General features: G+C 48.0%; 2 protein-coding genes across 3 annotated transcripts; both read left to right on the top strand.

Annotated features, from left to right (window-relative positions):
* Nucleotides 1-1,345: 1,345 nt before the first annotated feature.
* On the top strand, nt 1,346-11,514 carry LOC149287050 (protein NipSnap homolog 2-like). Its single transcript, XM_089493295.1, has 10 exons — nt 1,346-1,454; nt 4,511-4,650; nt 4,843-4,888; nt 5,882-5,976; nt 6,435-6,505; nt 7,345-7,485; nt 7,915-7,946; nt 8,877-8,971; nt 9,122-9,205; nt 9,917-11,514. Exons 1-10 carry the CDS (start codon nt 1,366-1,368, stop codon nt 9,979-9,981), a joined length of 858 nt encoding a protein of 285 aa, XP_089349421.1. The 5' UTR covers nt 1,346-1,365; the 3' UTR covers nt 9,982-11,514.
* A 2,172-nt stretch (nt 11,515-13,686) lies between these two features.
* LOC149287049 (phosphoserine phosphatase-like) lies at nt 13,687-20,787 on the top strand. 2 transcript variants are annotated; one of them, XM_089493324.1, is made up of 6 exons: nt 13,687-13,777; nt 17,736-17,891; nt 18,673-18,807; nt 19,220-19,365; nt 19,577-19,725; nt 20,574-20,787. In XM_089493324.1, the coding sequence occupies exons 2-6, from the start codon at nt 17,752-17,754 to the stop codon at nt 20,682-20,684; spliced, it is 681 nt and encodes a 226-aa protein (XP_089349450.1). In that variant the 5' UTR covers nt 13,687-13,777; nt 17,736-17,751; the 3' UTR covers nt 20,685-20,787. The 2 variants fall into 2 exon arrangements, with proteins under 2 accessions (XP_089349450.1, XP_089349449.1); XM_089493323.1 differs by lacking the exon at nt 13,687-13,777 and having other exon boundaries at nt 17,614-17,891.
* The last annotated feature ends 1,024 nt before the right edge of the window (nt 20,788-21,811 follow it).

The raw sequence follows: 21,811 nt of genomic DNA, 5'->3' as shown, positions 1-21,811 counted from the left end.
GAAGAAGTCGGCTTGGTAACCTGGGAAATTTGGGACTGAAATTCAAAGTATGTTTGGCGCATCTGCGGCTGCACCGCAGGAATAACCCAGACTGACACCATTTTAACCACTGTGGCCTGACTCTATGAAGTGTAGTTTGTTGTGGCGCCAGAGATCTATGCTGCATAGTTCTTTGTGGGGTATTTTCAGTCTCTGAGGAAGAGTTTCTTTGTGACGTCTTTGTTTCTCTGAAGAGGCCATCTTCCTCAACCCCCCCCCCCAAAACCCCCATTTGTATTGATCAGTCTGTAGTAGAGAGAGAGACCTTGTAGCCCCTCTGACTGAGGCTCAAGGAGAGAAAAGAAGTTGGCAGCAGGAGCCTTTTCCCTGGGCTTCAGTCCTCTCCCTCAGAGGTCTTTGAGGAAGGAGGCTTTGGTTTGGGAAATGGCCCCTGCTGCCAACGTCTTCCTTTCACTGAGTCCCAGAGGGGCTCCAAGGCCTTTCTACACACTGATCATCCCACAGACTGACAGGCCTACGATAGCTTTGAAGCCTACGTTTCTATTGAATGTTCAACTTCAGACATTATGTATTTCCTAAGGCTGGGAAGCGGATGGAGACTGACTGGCAGAGCCTGGGCTGCTGCCAGGGAGGCTGACTGCGCTCTGGAATCCTGGGAAGTGGAGTCGGCTGGGCTCTTTGGCAGAGAAAGCTCAAAGCCGTGTGTGTGTGTGTGTATATATATATATGGATATAGAGGGAGATAGATAGATAGATAGATAGATAGATAGATAGATAGATAGGGATATGTGTGTGTGTGTATACACACACATATATATATCCCTCTCTACCTATGTATCTATTCCTCTCTCTCTCTATATATATATATATATATATATGGATATAGAGAAAGATAGATAGGGATATATATATATATATATATATATGGATGGAGAGAGAGAGGAATACTGTATATATGTGTCTGTATATATAGATATATATGATATAGAGAGAGAGATATATAGAGAGAGGGATATATAAATATAAATGGCTATATGTGTATGTACATATATATAGAGAGAGAAAGGGAGGGATATAGAGGGGGATATATATATATATATATATATATAGAGAGAGAGAGAGAGAGAGAGAGAGAGAGAGAGTGTAGTGGTGTCTGTGTTTCTAAAAGGCCAGAGTCTGCCTCAGAGAGAGAGAGAGAGAGGGAGAGAGGGGGGGGCGAGGGCTCCCCCTAGTGGCCTCCTTCTTCCTGGGCTGCTGCTGCTGCTGCTGCTTCTGAGGCGGCAGGAGGACCTTGGAAGGAAGGAAGGAAGGAAAAAAGGCGGGAGGGAGGGAGGGCGTCAGGGAGGGAGAGAGGCGTGGCTGAAGATGGCGTCGGTGGCGCTGCTCCTCCGGCCGCAAGGCGGCCTCCTCCTCCGGGGCCCGGGGCCCTGCCCTCCCCGCCTCCCTCTCCTCAGGTGAGAACACAGGGACCGGGACGGAGCAGCCAGGAAGAAGGAAAGAAGGGAGGCAGGGAAACAGCCGCCATCCTGGGAGGGAGGGAGGGAGGGAGGGGGCCGAGAAGACGCCCCCCTCCCTCCCTCCCTCCCTCTCTCTCTCTGCGCCTGCGCACTGGCACAAGGTCATCGCCTGCTGGTCACGTGGCTCCTCAATAGCCCCCCCCTCAAGGTTGAAGAGTTTGGGGGAAAGGGGCGGGGCATCTGTCTGTCTGTCTGTCTAGGGAGGGAGCTATCTCTAGCTATCGATCCCTAGCTGCATCGATGTATCTCTATCTATCTATCTATCTATCTATCTATCTATCTATCTTTATATCTATTTACCAATCTCTATCTCTGTATATCTATAGCTATCAATCTCTATCTATCTATTTACCTCTTATATCTATCTATCTATACATAGATAGATAGATAGATAGATAGATAGATAGATAGATCTACCTCTGTATATCTATCTCTATCTATCTATGGATCTCTGTATACCTATCTCTATATCTATCTATCTATCTCTACTTCTCTCTCTCTATGTATCTCTCTCTATCTATTTCTATTTATCTCTGTCTACTATCTCTGTATATCTATCTCTATCTCTTTCTACCTCTCTCCATCCCTATCTCTGTATATCTATCTCTATATATCTTATCTATCTATCTCTATCCCTAGCCCTATCTATCTCTATATATCTATATAGAATCATAGAATCATAGAATCGTAGAGTTGGAAGAGACCGCAAGGGCCCTGATCCAGTCCAACCCCATTCTGCCATGCAGGAAATCCAAATCAAAGCATCCCTGACAGATGGCCATCCAGCCTCTGTTTAAAGACCTCCAAGGAAGGAGACTCTATCACCCTCCGAGGGAGTGCATTCCACTGCCGAACAGCCCTTACTGTCAGGAAGTTCCTCCTAATGTTCAGGTGGAATCTCTTTTCCTGTAGCTTGCATCCATTGTTCCGGGTCCTGTTCTCTGGAGCAGCAGAAAACAAGCTTGCTCCCTCCTCAATATGACATCCTTTCAAATATTTAAACAGGGCTTTCATATCACCTCTTAACCTTCTTTTCTCCAGGCTAAACATCCCCAGCTCCCTAAGTCGTTCCTCATAGGGCATGGTTTCCAGACCCTTCACCATTTTTGTCGCCCTCCTTTGGACACGCTCCAGTTTCTCAATGTCCTTTCTGAATTGTGGTGCCCAGAACTGGACACAATATTCTAGGTGGGGCCTGACCAAAGCAGAATACACTGGTACCCCGGGATACGAACGCGCCGCGATACGAAAATCCCGGGATACGAAAAAAAAAACTTTAATTAATTATTTCCGGGTTACGAAGGTTTACCCGGGTTGCGAAAAAAAGCCGGCGCTATTTTAAATGGAGCCGCGGCGGAGCCGCGGCTTTTCCCCATTAGCGCCTATGGGGATTCGGCTAACGAAAGTCCCCCGGGTTACGAAAATGGCGCCGGAACGAATTAATTTCGTAACCCGGGGGACGAGTGTACAGTGGCAGTATTACTTCCCTTGATCTAGACACTATACTTCTATTGATGCAGCCTAAAATAGCATTGGCCTTTTTAGCTGCCGCATCACACTGTTCACTCATGTTCAACTTGTGGTCTACTTGGACTCCTAGATCCCTTTCACACGTAGTTTCATTCAGCCAGGTGTCCCCCATAATCCTATATCTGTGCATTTCATTTTTCCTCCCTAAGTGCAATACCTTACATTTCTCTGTGTTGAATTTCATTTTGTTAGCTTTGGCCCAGCTTTCTAGTCTATTCATATATTTCTATCCATCTCTACCTATATCTGTCTGTCTATCTATCTATCTATCTATCTATCTATCTATCTATCTCTGATTATCTCTATCCATCTATCTATCTCTTATTTCTGTCTGCTTCTATCTATCTCTATCTGCCTATCTCTCTATGCACATATTCATATAGATACAGGTATATATGCTTGTGTCTATACAGATACAAAGAGCAACAGCACATTTCTATGCCACTTACCAGCGCACTTAAGTGCTTTACAGAGTGTACTCTAAGCATAAATATAAAGGGACGTGCAAAAGGGACATGCAAGTATATATGCTTGAGTGTGTATGTGTGTGTGTGTGTGTGTGTGTGTGTATATGCATGCATACACATTCACACATGTCCAGATAGACACAGATATAAAGGGACATGCAGTGAGTATAGAGAGAGATCTGGCAGGGCCTTTCAGGCTAACGGAAAGAAAACTTGGCAGCAGGAGCTTTCCTTTATGCTAAGTGTCAGTGTGCATGTCTTTTATACACACACACACACCATAAAGCCACATATAAGTATATATATGTGTGTTCTGTGCCTTCAAGTCATTTCCAACTCAAGGTAACCATAAAATAACAATACCTAGTTTGTTCCTTGAACCCTGGTCTCCAGAGTCAGAGTCCAGCACTGAAACCACTATGCCACGCTATACACATGCACATACGCATACATGCTTATGGGTCCTTTTACACACATGTGTCAAAAAGCTGCTGGGTTTTTTCCCACTCTGGCGTATGAATCGGGACATGAGCTTGCGCTTTCAAAGTTCAGCGGAGGGTGCCGACGGCGCAAGCGGCGCATAATCCCCACTAGCCTTGGCGGACGATAAGGATCCATGCTCTGTGGGTCACAAAGTGTGGGAAGCGGAGCAGAGACGCTTCCTCAAGATAAGAAGGCGGCAGCGGTGGCTGCTTCACCTTTGCTTTTTATCCACATTGCATCACCTGCGTTGCGACACAACTTCGCCGGATTGCCCCCCGGGTCATATCTCCGCCGCAAGTCGGGATGTGAGCTTTAAACTACCGTGTGCGGATTTATCATAGTAACCAGGCAAGCAAAGACATGCTCATAGGCATCGTAAGAGTTGGAAGAGGCCCCAAGGGCCACCCAATCCAGCCTGCTTCTGCCATGCAGGAACTCTCAGTCAGAGCACCCCCGACAATATGTTCCTGGCACAATTTGTGTGCCTTCAGTTGTGTGTTTGTTCACCCGCAGGGGCCTCGCCTCGACCAACAACCGCTCCGGAGAAGACAGCTGGCTGAAGTCGCTCTTCGTCCGCAAAGTCGATCCCCGAAAAGATGCCCACTCCAACCTCTTGGCCAAAAGGGAGACCAGCAGCCTTTATAAACTGCAGAGTGAGTGGCCATTTGCTTGCGTTGTGTCGCTGTTATTGTCGCCATCGCTGTCATCCGCCATCATTGTTTCTGACATCCTTGCCTTTTTCCAACAACCGGCATTAAAAAGATTGCAATAGTATTATTTTCCTTTCTGTTCTCACTCTTTTTCCATGTTTGGTCACCTTTTAATACTGAGTTTTGTTGTTCCAGTTCACAATGTCAAACCGGAGTGCCTAGACGCCTACAACAAGCTGTGGTAAGTCTTACTATCCCTAGGGACGGCTTTGGGGTTTAAAATGTGTAAACCTGGTGGTAGGTAATAACCCTAAGAGAGCCGTCATGGTGAGAGCATTGGACTAGGACCTTGAAGACTAGGGTTGGATTCCCCGCTTGGCCATAAAACCCTTTTGGGAAAGTCACACTCTCTCAGCCTCAGAGGAAGGCAATGGCAAACTGACTGGACCAATCTTGCAAGGAAACTCCATGATAGGTTCCCTTACCATAAGCCCAGAAGTGACTTGAAGGCACGCAACACACACAACAATTGTCAAGTTTGTTGTTGTTCTTGCCTTGAAGTAAGTCCCATTGAATCCAGTGAGACCTCCTTCCCGTCTGATAAGATTATACAGGAAAACAAGGCAGGGCAAAGGTATAAAAGGGACTGTTATCGTTGAAATTGCAGGTGGCGAACCACACTTCGGTAAATAGGTTTTTCCCTGTAAGCAGAAAACTAGTTTGGCAGGGAGCAAGTTGAGCCAGATCTGCATCTGAAGGAGATGGAGTCAAATGACAAGAAGAGAGAGTCCGCCTAAAAGCCGATGGTTGTGGATCCTTTCTTCCTGGTGTACTTGTTCGGCTGCTTCAGGATCGTGCCAACACACGCGGGCGACTTGTTTGTAGGAGGACATCACTAGATCTGTTGAAAGAGAAGTAGTGCGTAACAGGCTGGGATTTGTACTTCGGCCACATATTCAGCCTTCTCTGTCAGAGATCTCTGGTGCCATCCCAGGGTCCCACAGGATTGAGCCATGGCACTTAAAGCCATATCAGACTGCATTAATTCCGCCACATGTAACAGTTCATCGATAAATTGGTCACATTTCACTGTCCAGTGCATTAAGCAGAGTAAATCCTTCCGAAAGTCCAGTTCCATAAGCAGCACATGGGGATTTTCTTCACAGGACCAGCAGTATTGAAGCAGATCCTAACAGTTGCATGAACATATTTCTCTTCTCTTCCTTCTTTTAAGCCAAGAGGTGCTGCCAAATGTCCACGAAGGGAAAGAGTATCCCTGTACGTTGGTGGGGACGTGGAACACGTGGTACGGAGAGCAAGATCAGGCAGGTAGGAGATGATGATGATGATGATGATACTTAATTGATATAGCGCTGTAGATTTACACATACAGTGATGCAGTTGTGCTAGGGATGTATGCGCTTACAGGCATTGGTGTGAGATGTTCCAGAGCTTTGGGGAACGAGCAGGCAACCGTTTGTTCCACTTTCATGGAACAAATCACAGCCAATTTAGTCAATTTAGTCCAAGACCTGACATTTGGTATCCAGCCCAAGAAGAAGTGGGATTTCATTGTGCTCCCACTGCAACACTGCACCCAATGTTTCACAGGTAGAAACTGGGCCATGTGTCACCAAACAGTGAGGAAGGACATACAAACTAGGAGAGGCTGCAGCAGTTTGCTTTTGCCTGAGCCGACTGGGAAGATCCTACCTCTCTTCTTCTCCTTTCCCTCCTGCTGAAACCACTTTCCAATTTGGTTTAAAACATGACGTTTCTGCTTCCAGTCCATCTGTGGCGGTACGAGGGAGGCTACCCTGCGCTGACGGAGGTCATGAGTAAGCTTCGACATGACAAGGTGAGACAAGGTGAAGTCTGTCGGCCTGATCCTATGCGCTGTAGTATGCTTAAGATAGTTGTTTCATTTTAAGAGGGTGGTGCTTTGTTACAGATCCTAGAACAGTGCATCTTATGCTATCTAGTCTGAAGGACCAGCATGTTTCACATCCATCGTATCCGCCAAGGACTGGCACCCTGTTTGCGCCCATTGAGCACAACGGTCCCTTTCTTTCCTTGAAACTCCAGGGACTCGCAGCCAATGGCTTGTGGATTGGCACCGGTCCATGGACCGCCTGTCCTAGAAGTATGTTCTAATAAGCTGTGAAGTACATTGAGAGAGGCATTGCAGCATTTAAATATCTGGATAGGCGTCACGTTGAAGATGGGAAAAGCTTGGTTTTCCTTCTGAGACTGGAAGGTGGAATATGTAATCTAATCTCTTTGGTGGTTCAAGGTGCAGCCCCAGCCTTGCAGGGAATAAATCCACATTTATCACTCAGACTTAATAATACTTATTGCAAAGCTTTATGCATCATCAAGGAGTTTAGAGGTTTGCGTATCCGCTCAGTGCTGGAGTCCAGGTGGTTTGGACTCCAACTCCCACAATCCTTTGCTTCATGCTGGCTGAGGTTTCTGGACCAATGGAAGTCAAAAGCATCTGTAGGCACATGTGTTGCTGTTGCTTTTATGTCCCATGTTTCTATGAAAACGTTAACTTTCCCCAATCTTCCATTGTCCAAACAACATCAATTTTAAACATGAATCCAAGTAAATGTCCTGGTATTAAAGTCTTGAGGAACACACTGGATTGTAACTTGATTTGATTTGATTTAACCTAATTGTATAATTTGATTTTAGACGTTCATGGAGTTCCGCAAAGCAAGGGGAAGCATGCTTCTCTCTCGCAAGAACCAGCTGCTGTTGGAGTTCAGCTTTTGGAATGAACCCGAACCCAGGGCTGGGCCCAATATCTATGAACTGAGGTCCTACCAGCTTCGCGTAAGCACCTTTTTCCTGTTTGTGAAATGTATATTTAAAAGACGACGAAGGAATGTGTCTGCTGTCGCTTCACCTCAGAAAACTGCGTTGTCAAAGTAGCCGAGCCCGTAGTTGCCATAGTCGGTTTTGATGCGTCGACTGCATTTTCTGCCGCACGTGGTGCTCAAACTGGTTCGCAGATCAGGGCTTGAATCGCAAATCAGATGCCCACAAATTATAGCTTAAGAGGGAGACTTAACCCAACCTTGTGTCAGGTTGCCCTTGAAGTTGGTACAGAAGATGCCAAGCCGGTTCCTGCCAGGAGTGGCACTGCCAGCGGTTCAGCGTCTTCCAAGCTTCCTCTTGAACATTATGCCTTTTGAACAAGCCAAAAAGCACACTAGGAAATCATGTAGAGATCTAGTCACATCTTTCTTTCTTTCCTTTCAGCCTGGAACAATGATCGAATGGGGCAACTACTGGTGAGTGTCCTTCGCTGTAGTGGCCATGCTCTTCTTAATGCGGTTTGTATGTTGGGTTACGGCAGCCTTAAAGTGTCCGGGAGTTGAACACATTAGATTTGGCTTCCTGGAGCAGACCATTTTTCCCCTTGAGCTTAATCCTAGACTGGGATAGTTGACCAGAGCATTGTGAAAACGCTCCCAGCATGCAGAGATTGCTCCCTTCCCTGATAGACAAAGCACCCTGGTTTAGGCCAATGCCCTCCTGTGCAATGGCCTCACTCCCTCCTTGTTTGATTTACTGGCATTCAGGGAATGGGAAAAGGGGCAGAGAGCCAACCTGCATCATGGGGAAAATAAGTCACAAAATGTGCACAAAATGTCCTGTCTTTTCAGGGGCGAATGGGGTGGAGCAGCAAAGGGAGGTCATCTGATTTTGTTCACAACTGAAGTCTGTGGCTCGCTTTTTATTGAAAGCACATGCATGTGGCTGTGAGAGAGAAAATGGCACAGGGTTGTATTCTACGAGATAAAAAACAGCGAGGGTGGTGCGGTACTGTCACAGTTTTTGCAACCTGCCATTGGTTTTCTTCTTCGGCAGCCACTCATTTGATTGGAGGTGAAATTCACAGCCCTCTCCTTGAAACATTGTCCTTGGAGAGAACTAGATAACCTCTGCATTGATGTTGCTTTTTATGTGCCTTCAAACTTATGCGCAGGAGAAAAAGCCCCACAGTTTTCTTGGCCAGATTTGTTATTTTAGAGGGAATTTGGCTGAGTGTAGATTCAAACCTTGGTCTCCTAGAGTCCTGATCCCAAAGGGTTTTCTTGGTCCGAGTTCTCCCACAGCCCCAGACCAATGTTCAAACCGCTTTGCCACACTGGTTCTTGAACATTTCTCCTAGACTTGCCGTTCTCCAGCACTTCTCTCCTTCTTCTTCTACCTTTCAGGGCTCGAGCCATTGGTTTCCGGCAGGATGACAAAGAAGCCGTCGGTGGCTTCTTTTCGCAGATTGGGCAGCTGTACATGGTCCATCACCTTTGGGGTAAGGCTGGGCATCGGTGCGATGCCCTGAGCATCAGTTTCATTCCTCCTACCAAACTGGTTTTTGCATCCTTTCAAAGATTATTCGATACAACGAAAGGAAGGTATGGATAGGCACTGATAGGCTCCAAATCTTTCCCTCTTCTTCCAGCTTACAAAGACCTCCAGACAAGAGAAGACATCAGGAACGCTGCGTGGCACAAACCAGGATGGGATGAGCTGGTATACTATACAGGTAATGCTCTAAGGCACATGTGGCTGGCATGTGCCATGACTCTCTTTGCCGCACCGCTTTGGATGCCGATAGTGTTGGTGCGCGACAGTGGCAGGAACCATTTTGCCAGGGTTCATACCGGTGACAAGAAAAGTCGAAGAGCGGCCGGAATCATGTTGGTGTCTTCATATACATGCACAATGTTCCCTGTGAAAGCAATTGGATAGGTTTTTCTCCCCAACGTGGAACATGTACATTTTAATGGCGGCAACTCAGAAGCATAAATCTTAAAGCCCGCATGTGTTGTGTGACTTGCCTGTGTGCATTTGCTGTGTGCAGCACCCGAGAAGGCCAGAGGTAGCATGAGCGAATTTGGACACTCCACCTCTTCTGGGTCAAAGAGGTTGATTCATGTCCGCTTGGCAAGACTCTTGCGATCTGTCTCTGGCTCTGCTTCTTCTTATCCATCTAATTTATTTATTCGGTTTGATCCCTATTTATTTATTTGATTTATAGCCCACATTTCTCACCAAGCCAATGGGTCCTGTATCGGTCTTGCTTGTGGAAGCGCGCATGGATTGTGCTGTGTAACACTTCGACGGCTACAAAATCTTAAGTTCCATGTTTAATCTGTACAACCTCGGAGAAAACTTACTTTTAATGAATGGTTTCTTTTCTTCTCCTTCTCCCTTTGCTTCCCTTTTCCCGCCTTCCCTTCTTCCTTTCTTCCAGTGCCCCTGATTCAAGAAATGGAGTCCCGGATTATGATCCCGTTGAAGATTTCTCCTCTTCAGTAAAAGCCACTGACTGGTGCCTCTGGGTAGATTTAGAGCGACAAAAGCGTTGGTCTTTTCTTTGTTTTGTTTCCCTTCTCCTCCTCTTTACGTTTATTTAACCGTTTTGCGTGTGGCAGTGGCAACCCTGACTCCGGAAAGTACTGTATCCTGGGGCATAGGAATGATACCTCGCAGGGGCACTTAGAAAAGCTGTAAGGGGGTCATCATTTCTTCTCTTCTCTTTCCAAGTCTTAGTGTTCAGGCACCAAACCTCTTTGAAACGCAGGCAAGCGCTTGGAGAAGCGACAGGCGCTGAAGGAAACGCACAAGCTTTAAACTCTGGAACGGTGCTGTATTTAATTCGACACGCACACTCCCTTGCAAGCTTTTATTCTTCCTTCATTGCTGTCACTCCTTCACGTTCTCCAAATGTTGGAGCGGAGGGCATCTACATGTAGAAAACTAGCATGTCAGGGTAATAGTTGGTTTGAAGCTGCCTTACTCGACTCCATTGTGGTATCAATAGGCCACCTTTGAATCTGGAAAGTTCATCACTTGGATATATATATATATATATATATATATATATATATATATATATATTGCTGGAAAGGAAATGCTCTCCGTTCGAACACTCAGCCCTAGCAATGCAGCTGCTTTCCTTGGAGCGATGGGGTCCCTGTAAACCTGGGCGCATCTGCACCACAATGCTAGCATTTTGGTCCCACTTCAGCTGCCATGGCTCAGCCCTGGGATTTGTAGTCTGGCGAGGTGCTTTGAATGCTCTGCTGTCCATGATGGCAATGCGCTAGAGCCCTCCAGGGAAGGAATTCCAAGTGGGCTACAAATCCTAGGATTTTGCAGGACTGGCAATGAAAGTGGTATCGAAGTGCTGCAGGTGGGCAGTGTAGATGCAGCTCTGGTCTGAATGAACAGATCCAGAAGCTCCTTTCCTTGCTTCTACCTGAGCTGATAAGAAACAAAAGTCACTGGAGGATTTTGGAGTCCAGACAAATGCAAGGTTGTCTCAAACCAAGATTCTTATCCACAGAATAGGCGGCATCTTTCACCTTTTTGCAAGCACTCCTGGATTGTGCGGCAAAGCCAAATGTGGGAAGGAAGGGTTGTTTATTACTATTATTATTATTATTATTGTTATAATTTAATTGAATTCATGATTTAAAACTTTAGTTTGTGTGATTCAACTAAGAGAAAGCAATTCTGCTATGAGACAATGGAAACAAAAACGAAGCCTATGAAATCGCTTAGGATCAACACAATGCGCTGTGCCCTACTTTTCCGTTTTGGGTTTCACTTAGACTAGAGAGAGGGGTGTGTGTGTGTGTGTGTGTGTGTGTGTGTGTGTGTCGTCGTGTGTCTGTGACATTTCAAGCATCGCGTACGTTGGAGCCATGCGCTTGTCGGCTCACACATCAGTGCAATTCACCGTTACGTTTGGCGGCCTAAGAAATGGGTCTATACATTTCGGTGAGGTTTTTTTCTTCTTCTGGCCAAACGCATCGATTAAAAATATATCCGATTGATTTTCACATATCCTTGGCGTTGTTTGGTCTTCTTTCCAGACCGATGGGACTTGTTTTCTGCAGAGAGTCAAGCAAATCAGGCCCTAACACTCCAAAGAGTTGAGATACACCATTTGTTGTTGTGTGCCTTCAAGTCATTTTTGACTTACGGCAACCCTAAGGCGAACCTATCCTGGGTTGTTCTTGGCAAGGTTTGTTCAGAGGCGGCTTGCCATGGCCTTCCCCTGAGGCTGAGAGAGTGTGACTCCTTGTCCAAGGTCTCCCAATGGGTTTCCATGGTCGAGCTGGGATTCGAACCTAGAGTCCAATGTGCAAACAATGGCACCATTCGGGGTCACACTTGTATTTTTCCAGCCAGGAGTGTGCAAAGGCTTTTCGGTGGCCTCACCTGACACAATCTCCCCAAGCGCACAAGTTTGTGAAATGCATCCCAGGCACATTCCTTTTCGGTGTCCAGCTGTTTGCTTTTGTCAGGCGTGGAATTTTCCTCTCTGCCTCCAAACGCTCCGGTTTTTGTTATCAGAAGAAAAGTCAACCTGAAATGCAGCGCCAGATGCCACCGACGGCTAAAACGGACAAATAAATGGGTCCCCAAAGCAAACCGGGGCAAACTCTCCCTGGAAGCAAAGGTGCCTCAATAGAAACTGCTGTACTTTGAGGCGAAAGGATTCACTAGAAGAAAGATAATCATGCTTAGTAAGGTGTTGTGATTGTTGTGTGTGTGCGCCTTCAAGTTGTTACTGACTTATGGAACAGCGACCCTATAATGCAGAATTTGTTTATCATTGCCGTCCTCTGAGGCTGAGAGAGTATGGTCACTGTGTCATAGCCAAACGGGTTCGAACCCCTGGTCTCCAGAGCTGTAGTCTAACGCACAAGCCACTACACATCACGCTGTGTCTCCCAAGTTGCACATGGCCCTATAAATGTAATGGGATTTAAGTGACACTGAAGGTGCGAAACACCCAGTATAATGGAGTATCACAAGTCTGGATGCAAACACGGTGTGTAGATGTGATCAGCTGCACATCGACAAATGGCAACCAGAAATGGTCTCCAGAGAGGGTCAACACAGCCAGCGTGTGATGCGGCATACAACAACGGCAACCTATGGCAATGCATGTGCAGGTATGCGTAGCCAGAGAACCCAAATGGTAGCTTTCCTAACATTGAAAACGGCAGAGGAAAGTGGCTCCCGGCCAAGTCTGGGCCCCTCTGTTCTGTGGGGTATGTGGTTGTGTGTCGACATGGGCTTTTCATAGGGCTTCCTTAAGCCAGGAAGACTCAGAGGTGGTTTGGCCAGTTCCTTCCTTCCAGAAATAGAGCCTACGGGTTTCCCATCCAAGGGCCAACTAGGGCTGACCCTGCTTAGCTTTCCAGATCAGACTTGTGTGCATGCATGCCTTCAAGTCAACCCCAGACTTAGGGCAACCCCATACGTTTCCTGGGCTTTCCTTGGTCCAGGAATGCTCAGGGGTGTTTGGGTCTATTCCTTCCTCTGAAGGAAGGCACCTTGGTCTCACATCCATTCATTAACCAGGGCTGGCCCTGCTTAGCTTCTAAGATCAGTCTTGAGTCTGCTTGCACTCTTCGAGCCACCTCTGAGCCCAAAGTTTCCCAGAGGTGGCCGGTTCCTCCCTCTGAAACACAGCCTCCAGCACCACTGGCCTCCCACCCAAGGGCACCCCAAGGCTGGCCCTGCTTAGCCTCCAAGCCCAAGTCACTCCTGAACCCAGGCAGCTTTGGGGGACCTTTCGCTATGGCTGCAAGCATGCATGGCATGGAACACCAAAACAAAGCAACATTTGAAGGATGTAAAAGTGAAGCCAAGGGAAGAAGGCCTTGCATCCAGGGGAGGATGGGATTGCCACTCCTGGGGATGCTGGGCCTCATGATCCCCATCCTCCAGGGAAGAAAGGAAAGCCCTAAAGCCTGTGTCCCTCCTCCCTCTTTCAGTGCCAAGTCCAAGGTGCCTCCTCCTCCTCTTCCTCCAGTCTTTTCCCTCTAAAGCCCAATCAGGAGAGGAGAAGGGGTCCCTGAGAGCTCCACCCCTCCAAATTAGCATACATTTGCATAAAGGAGCACACCCCTTTCTCCTCCCTCCCTCCCTTTGCTTTTGCAAAGCAAAAAAAGTGCCGAGCTTGCAAGGAAGATGTGGCTCCTGGCCAGACTCCTGAGGAGCCCTTGGAGGTGACAGAGAGGGACACAGGGACCCTGGCCACGATCCTGGCGCTTGCCTTCGGGGCACCCCTCCTCAGGACCCGCCTCGGGCTGTGAGTGCCAATCCGGGGACACATTTGGGGCTGGGAGGGGGTTGCTTTGGCTCTAAGGAGCATTCTGGACTGCAAATCCCAGAATCCTCCCAGCTGCCAGGGGCTGATCTGTGTCCCTGACTCTGGAGGGAGGGTGGTTTGCAAAAGCAGGGCTCTCTCTTTGTTGGGTTGCATCTCCCAGCATCCTCCAGCCCTCTTGGGAGAACTGCAGAAACACTGTTGTTGAGTGGTTTGCTTCTTTGGGTTGCATTGTGACTGATCTTTCTGGATTGCAAATCCCAGAGTCCCCCGGCTGGCAGGGGTTGATCTATCACTGAGTTTGAAGGGAGGGTGGTTTGCAAAAACATGGCTCGCTTTTTTGATTGAGTTGCACCTCCCAGCATCCTCCAGCCATCTTAGGAAGATTGCAGAAACATTCTTGTTCCTTTGGACTACCTTGTGTCTAATCCTTCTGGACTGCAGATCCCAGAATCCCCCATCTGACTGTGGCTCATCTGTCACCGAGTTTGAAGGGGAGGGTGGTTTGCAAACACATTGCACTTTTGACTAAGATTGCATCTCCCAGCATTCTGCCACCAACTTTGGAGAATTGCAGCATCATTTAGGGACTGCAAATCCCAGAATCCTCCGGGAGTTGACAGGTTGTTGAGTTTGAAGGGTCTGAGGTTGAAAAAACATGGCTCTTTTTGGGGGAGACAGCATCTCCCATCATCCTCCAGCCAGTCTAGGAGAACTGCAAAAACACTGTGTTTAGTGTGGACTGCGGATCCCATTCTTGGCCATTCTTTCCAGCCAAAGAGAGAGAAGGAGATTGGCTGGGGGATTCTGGGAGATGTAGTCCAAAGAAGCAACAGGCTTGCAGTCCCCTCCAAAAAAGCAATGCAAATCCTTGCTGTTTGGGGCGAAAAATGCAATATATAAATGCAATGCATCATCCTTTGGTCATCCTCCAAAACTTGGATTGTTTTTCTCCAGATCCTCTTGCTGTTTGTGGGGATTGTGGGAGCTGCAGTCCAATTTTCACCAAGCTGATTCCAAGTCCCTTTCCAATCTCTGGATTTGAGGTCCTACAAATGGAACGATTCCTTCCGCCGTCGGTTCCTTTGCTTTGCTTGGACTCTTGTGTTTTGATTTTTGGGGGGGCGGATGCAGACGCAATCCCGGTTTGTTTTGGAGGACAGGAGAACCGAAAGGATGCCATCCTGACCTGGGAAACCATTATAATCATAAGCCTAACCTATTCTGCTTCTTATATGGGTTTTCCTTTTTGGAAAGGAAAGGATGCGAATCAGAGAGACCCCAAAAAAGAAAACAAAGCAGCTTGACCTTCCTTCTAGGAACCCAAAAGCCATAAAGCAAACCCCGTTTCGTGAATTCAATCCAGTTTTTAAAAGCAAGGAGGAAAGGGGAAATGTGCTCCTTCTGCTCCCAAGCAGGTATTATATAAACCCCTGGTTGTTATGACGGTTGGGGCTGCAATGTGCACAGAAAATCCCCCTCCGGCTCTGTTGCAAAGCGCATGATGTAACTCACAGGGTGCGATTGCAGCACACTCCTTGCATGTGTTTTGGTGACTCTGTTTGAGTTCCAGGCGTTCCGGCACCGAGGTCAGCGTCCTGGGTTCGAGAAAGGGCACCGAAAGGGGGAGAAAAACCACCGCTTTGGCCCAAAGGCAGGACTCGGCGGCGGCTGTTTTCGGGTGCCGCCGAGTCTTTCTGACGTACGGCAGCCCTCCAGCAAACTTGTCATGGGGTTTTCTTGGCAAGGTTTGTTCAGAGGGGGTTTGTCATGGGCTTTATGGGTTTTATGGGAATCGACTTCTGATGCTCACACCGCTGTGCCATGCTGCTTGCATCCCTCCCTTTCAAGGGTTTTGGAAGCAGTGTGTTTAAATTAAACTTTGTTTGTTTGCAGAGTTGCAAGAGTGGAACATGGGCACATTTGGGCCAAGGGAGATGTAGTTGGCCGCAAAGTGTAGCATATAGCGTAGTATTACAATCGTAACATTGAGCACGCAAGGAAGGCGCGAGGAGGAGGGAGAAGGAAGGAATTTCCGAGGGGCGTTCTTAGAACAAGCCATCGGGACGGAATCGGTTCAGGATAGGTTGCCCAAGCCACCGTCCGAAGAAGAACTTAGCAACGCGACAAGATGGGGAGCTGCCTTTCTACTCGGTCCGTCCACTTTGTGTGTCGCTTAAAGCGGGATGCTTTCCCAGCCCTACCTGGATATATGGCAGGGATCGAACCCAGGACCTTCTGCGCAGGAACATGGGAAGCTGCCGTTGTCCTGAGACATGGCCTTCGTCTGGGTTGCATCTGCACTGCAAAAATCATAATGCAGTTTGACACCGCTGTAGCTTTCACAGCTCCATGCTGTTGTCTTCTGGGATTTGGATTTTGGTGAGCGATTTGGCTTTCTCGATCTGCAAATCCCAGGAGACCATTGCCTTGAGCCATGGCACTTAAAGTGGCGCCAAACTGGGATTATTTCTGCAGTGTGGATGCTGCCCAAGTGCAATATTGGAAGCTGTAGCCAAGTTGGCAAAATGTCATTTTTCGCCACCTTGCGACATAGGAAGGCCCCTGTCGCAACCCATCATCCTTGGGCCGCAGCGGGGACATGATATCATGGTTCTGGAAGCCAGCAGTGACGCAGATTCCTATCCCTTGTGGCCTTTTTCCAAATTGGATAGGAAAGTCGGACCCAGTTTGCACACTCCACCTTCCCAAAAGCCTGGGAAACAAAACGCCAGCTGGGCCTCATGCGTAGACCTGGCCTGATGGCCATGTTCCCTTCTGTAAGGAATGGCATCAGGGCCCATGACATCCCATGGCTCCATACCATCCTGGGATGTGCAGTTTGTGGTGGCACCAGGGCTCTTTGACAGAGGAGGCGAAGCATCTCGCCAAACGACAAATCACAGGATCCCATAGCATGGCACAGTGGCAGTTAATATGGTACCAAACGGCATTTATTTGGCAGTGTAGATACAACCCAAGCAAGTGAAAAGCATGCCTTTCTCCATAACCATAGTCAGCCCTGCAGGAACTCTTAGGCCATTTCGTTCAAAGGATTCAGGGGCAGAATCGCCAGGTGTTTAAAACAGCAAATGGGATTCTCTCCTCGATACAGGATTTATGTGTGTAGCATCCCTTCCTTGCTTTTGCTACAAGGCTACCAATGAAAGAAATGCCAAACAGCCTTTAGCAACAGATCCGAAACTACATTTTAGAGATGTGGAAAGCAACGTTCTTCCAAAACAGATCTTTAGAAAAAGCCCGCGCGTTTATAAGCCGGTCTCAGGACCCATTTGATAAAGGCCAAAGACCAGATTGTATCGTCACCGTTCGTATTTTACCGGATGCCTTTGGAATGGATTTGGATGTTATAGAGATGGCCTAATGGCATTTTCGTACCTGCGTTGTGTCGGTTTTAATTTTGAAAGCTGCCTAATGGTCCCAGTTGGTGGGAAGGAAAGGTATTGATTAAGATATTAATTGGATGGATAGATGGATGCATGCGTGCATGCATGCATTCTGGCATTTTGGAAACTGTAGTTTTGTGGGACGTTTAACCTTCCCTGGCAGGCAGCTCTAGGCCCACAACGGATTACAAATCCCAGCAGTCCGTAGCATGGAGCCATGGCCATTAAAGTGGTGTCCAAGTAGCCCAAGCCAGGGAAACAGTTCCAGGAAGGGTTAAGCCAGCAAGCCGGCCAACCTTGACTCGTTGCCCATTACGCCGTTGGCCCCCAAGGACAGCAAATCAGGATTTGCTTTCCTCCCCACCTCCCGCCGCCCACCTTGGCTTCAAAAGCAACCATCCCACCGGTTGCAACTCCTTTACGCTGAGCGGTCAGTCGCTTGACCATCACGCCTCCTTCCTTAAGATGGCTCAGATCTGGGTGCAGCAAAGCGGAGACCCTCAAGGGGACCTCATTGTCCTCTCCCACCACAGGAAGGTGCCCAAGAGGATGGCTTCCCTGATGGAGCTGAAGGAGATCTTCCACAACGCCGATGCCGTCTGCTTCGACGTGGACAGCACCGTCATCCGGGAAGAAGGCATCGACGAGCTGGCCAAGTTCTGCGGGGTTGGAGACGCCGTGGCGGAAATGTACGTATCCCGCGTCGACAGGTTTGGTTTGCGCAGGGAGAGATTGGGTTGGACTGCTGGACGTGGTCATCTGGGTGGCCAGATTTGGGCCACTTTGGGCCACCTTGAGTCTTTCTTCAGGACTCCCCTGCCTCTCTTGGCAATTTCGGTGCATGGATGTACATCATCCAATTTTGCCACTGCTACCAAAGACAACTTGAAATGTATTCATTTACAGCTATTAAATAACTTTCAAGGCACCAGATCCCATCTGATCTTGGAATCTAAGCAAGGTTAGCCCTGTTCATTGCTTGGATGGGAGACCACCAGGTGCTGTGGACTGCATTTCAGAGGAAGGAACTGGCCAAACCGCCTCTTTGCTTAAGAAAACCCTATGAAATGCATGGGGTCACCATAAGCCAAGAGGCACATTGAAGGCACAGACATGCATAAGATCTGCCCTTCCTACCTTTTCCCCAAACGCTGCAGGATGAAACTTCCAGCGCATGAGAAAAGGTGCCTTTTTTGGACTGTCAGTCCCAGAATTGGGGGATTCTGGGATTAGTAGTCCAAAAAGAAGAAGCTTCCTCAAGGCCAGAAGGAGCTATATTTCAGAGGAAGGAATTGGCAAAAACCCTATGAAATTCATGGGGTCTCCATAAACCAACAGACACCTTGCTCCAGTTTTCCTTCACCATCTTCCCAATGCAGAAGTAAAGAAAAGGGTGGGAATGGGATTGTTTTCCCAATGGGGACTAAGCGGATCCCCTATTAGTGTGGGTCTTTCTGATTGGTGATCCAGGACCCGGCGAGCGATGGGGGGCACAGTCACCTTCAAGGCGGCGCTCACGGCCCGGCTGGGGCTGATCCGACCTTCCTACGAACAAGTCCAGAAACTAATCTCAGAGCATCCCCCCCAGCTGACCCCCGGAATACGGTAAGGCCACTTCTCACGTTCCCGAAACACGGAGGCCGTTCCCATTGCTTTCGTTCACACCAGGAAGGATTTCCAAGCTAGTTAAGGCTTCTGGGAAATGAAGTCCCAAACACCTGGAGGACCCACATTTGGGAACCACTAATCCTGGTAAAAAGCCAAGGAAATACCTGAAGAGCTACATGTTTGCTAACCATTGCAAAGTAATGCAATGGAAGGGGGATGTTGTTGTTGTTTTAAAGGAAAGGTCCAGCAGAAATTCATGGGCCTTTCCTTAGCTCTCCGCACCCCAGATCGGACGTACCCCATCCTATAAGCCCTGCCTCTGGTTTCCAAAGTACGCTGACCAAGAGAGGCATGAAGAAGTCCCATTTGGAGGTAAAGATTTCCTTCCCTTCCGTCTTCTTCCTCCCAGGGAGCTGGTCAACAGGTTGCACCAGCGAGGCGTCCAGGTCTTCTTAATCTCCGGAGGGTTCCAGAGCATCGTCGAACACGTCGCGTCGCAGCTCAACATCCCCACGGCCAACGTCTTTGCCAACCGGTTGAAGTTCTACTTTAACGGTAAGCCGGGACTCGGGTTCGAATCCTGTTGTGGGGTTTTCTTGGCAAGATTTGTTCAGAGGAGGTTGGCCATTGCCTTCAAAGGGGGAACAGGATGTTTCTGGAGACACCTTCCCTCTTTGGTGAAAAGGGGATGTTTGGGGGGATTTGGAGGGACAAAAGGACCCCCCCAAACAGCCTTGTGACTTCCTCTCCGTGGCGTCCATCTTAGGAGAATATGCCGGGTTCGATGAGACGCAGCCGACGGCCGAGTCCGGAGGGAAAGGACAAGTGATCAGCTACTTGAAGGAGCAGTTTCAGTTCAAGAAGGTGGTCATGATCGGGGACGGGGCGACGGATATGGAGGCCTGCCCTCCCGCGGTAAGCGCCCTTTTCCTGGTCTCTGGCTTTTGCACCACTTGAGGCAAAGATTTTGGGGATTCTGGGAATGGAAGACCAAAACAGGTGGAGGACCAAAGTTTGGGAATCACTGCTCTGAGATATAATGGATGTTAGCTCCCATCACCCACACCCTGCATGGCCAATGGTAAGGGATGATGGGGACTGAAGTCTGAATCTTTGAACAGCCAACATGCCTCACCCGTTGGGTTAAGTGGAGCAGAAGCCGGTCAAATAAGAGAACAGTCGTAGCTCAACCCAAGAAAAACCATTTCCTTGAGAACGAAAGATGACATTGGTGTTCCTGGTTAATGATTGCAGATTGGTTAATGATTGGGGTGTTTTTCGCCCTGAGATCTGCCAGGAGCCGATGGGTCAGCGAGGGCATCCGAAGGAGCAAACTCCTCCTGGAAAGCCATCTCTTTGCTTTGCGCAGGCATTTTGCAGCCAAGAATAAAAATGTTTTATCGCAAGAGATAAAAGTTGGCAGTCCGCATCTGGGTTGCAAGTGGGTTTATGTTGAGTCGGGAGAAGGGTGAGATTCGTTCTCGTCTCTCTGCTCACAAGGATGGCTGGCACCATCTCCTGGCCACAAGCAGCCAGTCCAGGGCTTGTTGTCGTTATGGGATTTGGAGCTGTCAGAGCGCTCCAGGGCCAGGACCAACTACAAATCCCAGCATTCCACAGCATTGAGCCTTGGCACTCAAAATGGGATCAAACTGGACTCTGAACAGATTCGGCTGAGGTGGGATCCAGCTTCTCCTTTGATGGGAAATGGAAAAACAACCACCAACCTCTGTCTGTTTTCTCTCTCTCTTTCTCTCTCTCAGGACTGTTTTATCGGCTTTGGCGGCAACGTGGTGCGCAAGCAAGTCAAGGAGAAAGCCAAGTGGTACATCACCCATTTCGACGAGCTGCTGAAAGAACTGGAAGAACGATGAATTGAAAAGCAAAAACAGAAACCTAGGTTTATTTTATTAACCCTTTTAGCATAGGTAGACCTATCATTATGCAATTAAACAAGTTCTTATTGTTATTTGCAAACGGAGGAGTTTGGAATTTCTTTTCCCCCCTTTCCATTATGGCTGCTGGGGATTTCAATGGGGTTTGATGTGTTCCCAAGTGAGGCCATACCTTCGCTTGACAACCTGGACATCGACAGGTGTATCCACACTGGAGGATTAAAGCGGTTTGACATCACTTTAACTGCCATGACTTTAATCCTACAGAATCCCAAAAGTAGGCATCCCCCCCCCAAGTTAAGAAGACAGCAAGGAGATTGATAACAGTTTCCCCTAGACTTCATATTTTCATATCTATATCAAATTATTCTCCCCATCTTTGCCCAGCTTCACACACTGCAAAGCCAACGCAACGAGCATCACACCAAAGACACGGATGCAAATGGTCCCTGCCACCGGAAAGCTGTGGAAATTTGGCCACGGTGCTAACAAGGACTGCAAAACCCATCTGCCTCATTGCATTCGCAGATAGCCTTTACAACTAGTCAGAAAGGCTTCCTCACTGACATATCCGCTAAAAACCTATGCAACGATATCTAACGCAAAGTGACACTATACAGAATGTAAGATATAATAAGATATAAGATATGATACAAGATATAATATGGAAGGATTTCTTTCCTCTTAGGGGTCGGGCGCTTCTTTGATTCCTCCCGATCTCAGAGCCCAGAAAGGAAATCCAAAGGATAAATCTCTCTTGCGAGATTCAAGCCTTCTTTGCAGAAACAATAGGGCTATTGTGCACGGCCAAAGAATTGCTGCTCCTGCCGGATTTAGGTTAAAAGGGAGGGAAGAAAGAGGGACTTTCTCCCCCCCGTTTTTGTTTTGCAAGGGATGAAGTCCCACAGTTGAAGCTTGGCCAGCCTTAGCTAAAGCACACAAACGAATCTTGGCCCCCAAACTTGTAATTTTAATTTGTTTTGTGCGTCCAGTTCTGGGTACCACAATTTAAAAAGGATGTTGAAAAACTGGAGCCATGCGTCCAAAGGAGGGTGACTAAAATGGTGAAGGGTCTGAAAACCATGAAGCCCTATGAGGAAGGACTT

Source organism: Sceloporus occidentalis, unplaced genomic scaffold (assembly GCF_023333645.1).
Source record: "Sceloporus occidentalis isolate IW3139 unplaced genomic scaffold, rSceOcc1.0.p SCAF_64, whole genome shotgun sequence".
NCBI lineage: Eukaryota > Metazoa > Chordata > Lepidosauria > Squamata > Phrynosomatidae > Sceloporus > Sceloporus occidentalis.
The sequence above is the reverse complement of the archived record's forward strand: the minus strand, read 5'-3'. Positions and strand labels throughout refer to the sequence as shown.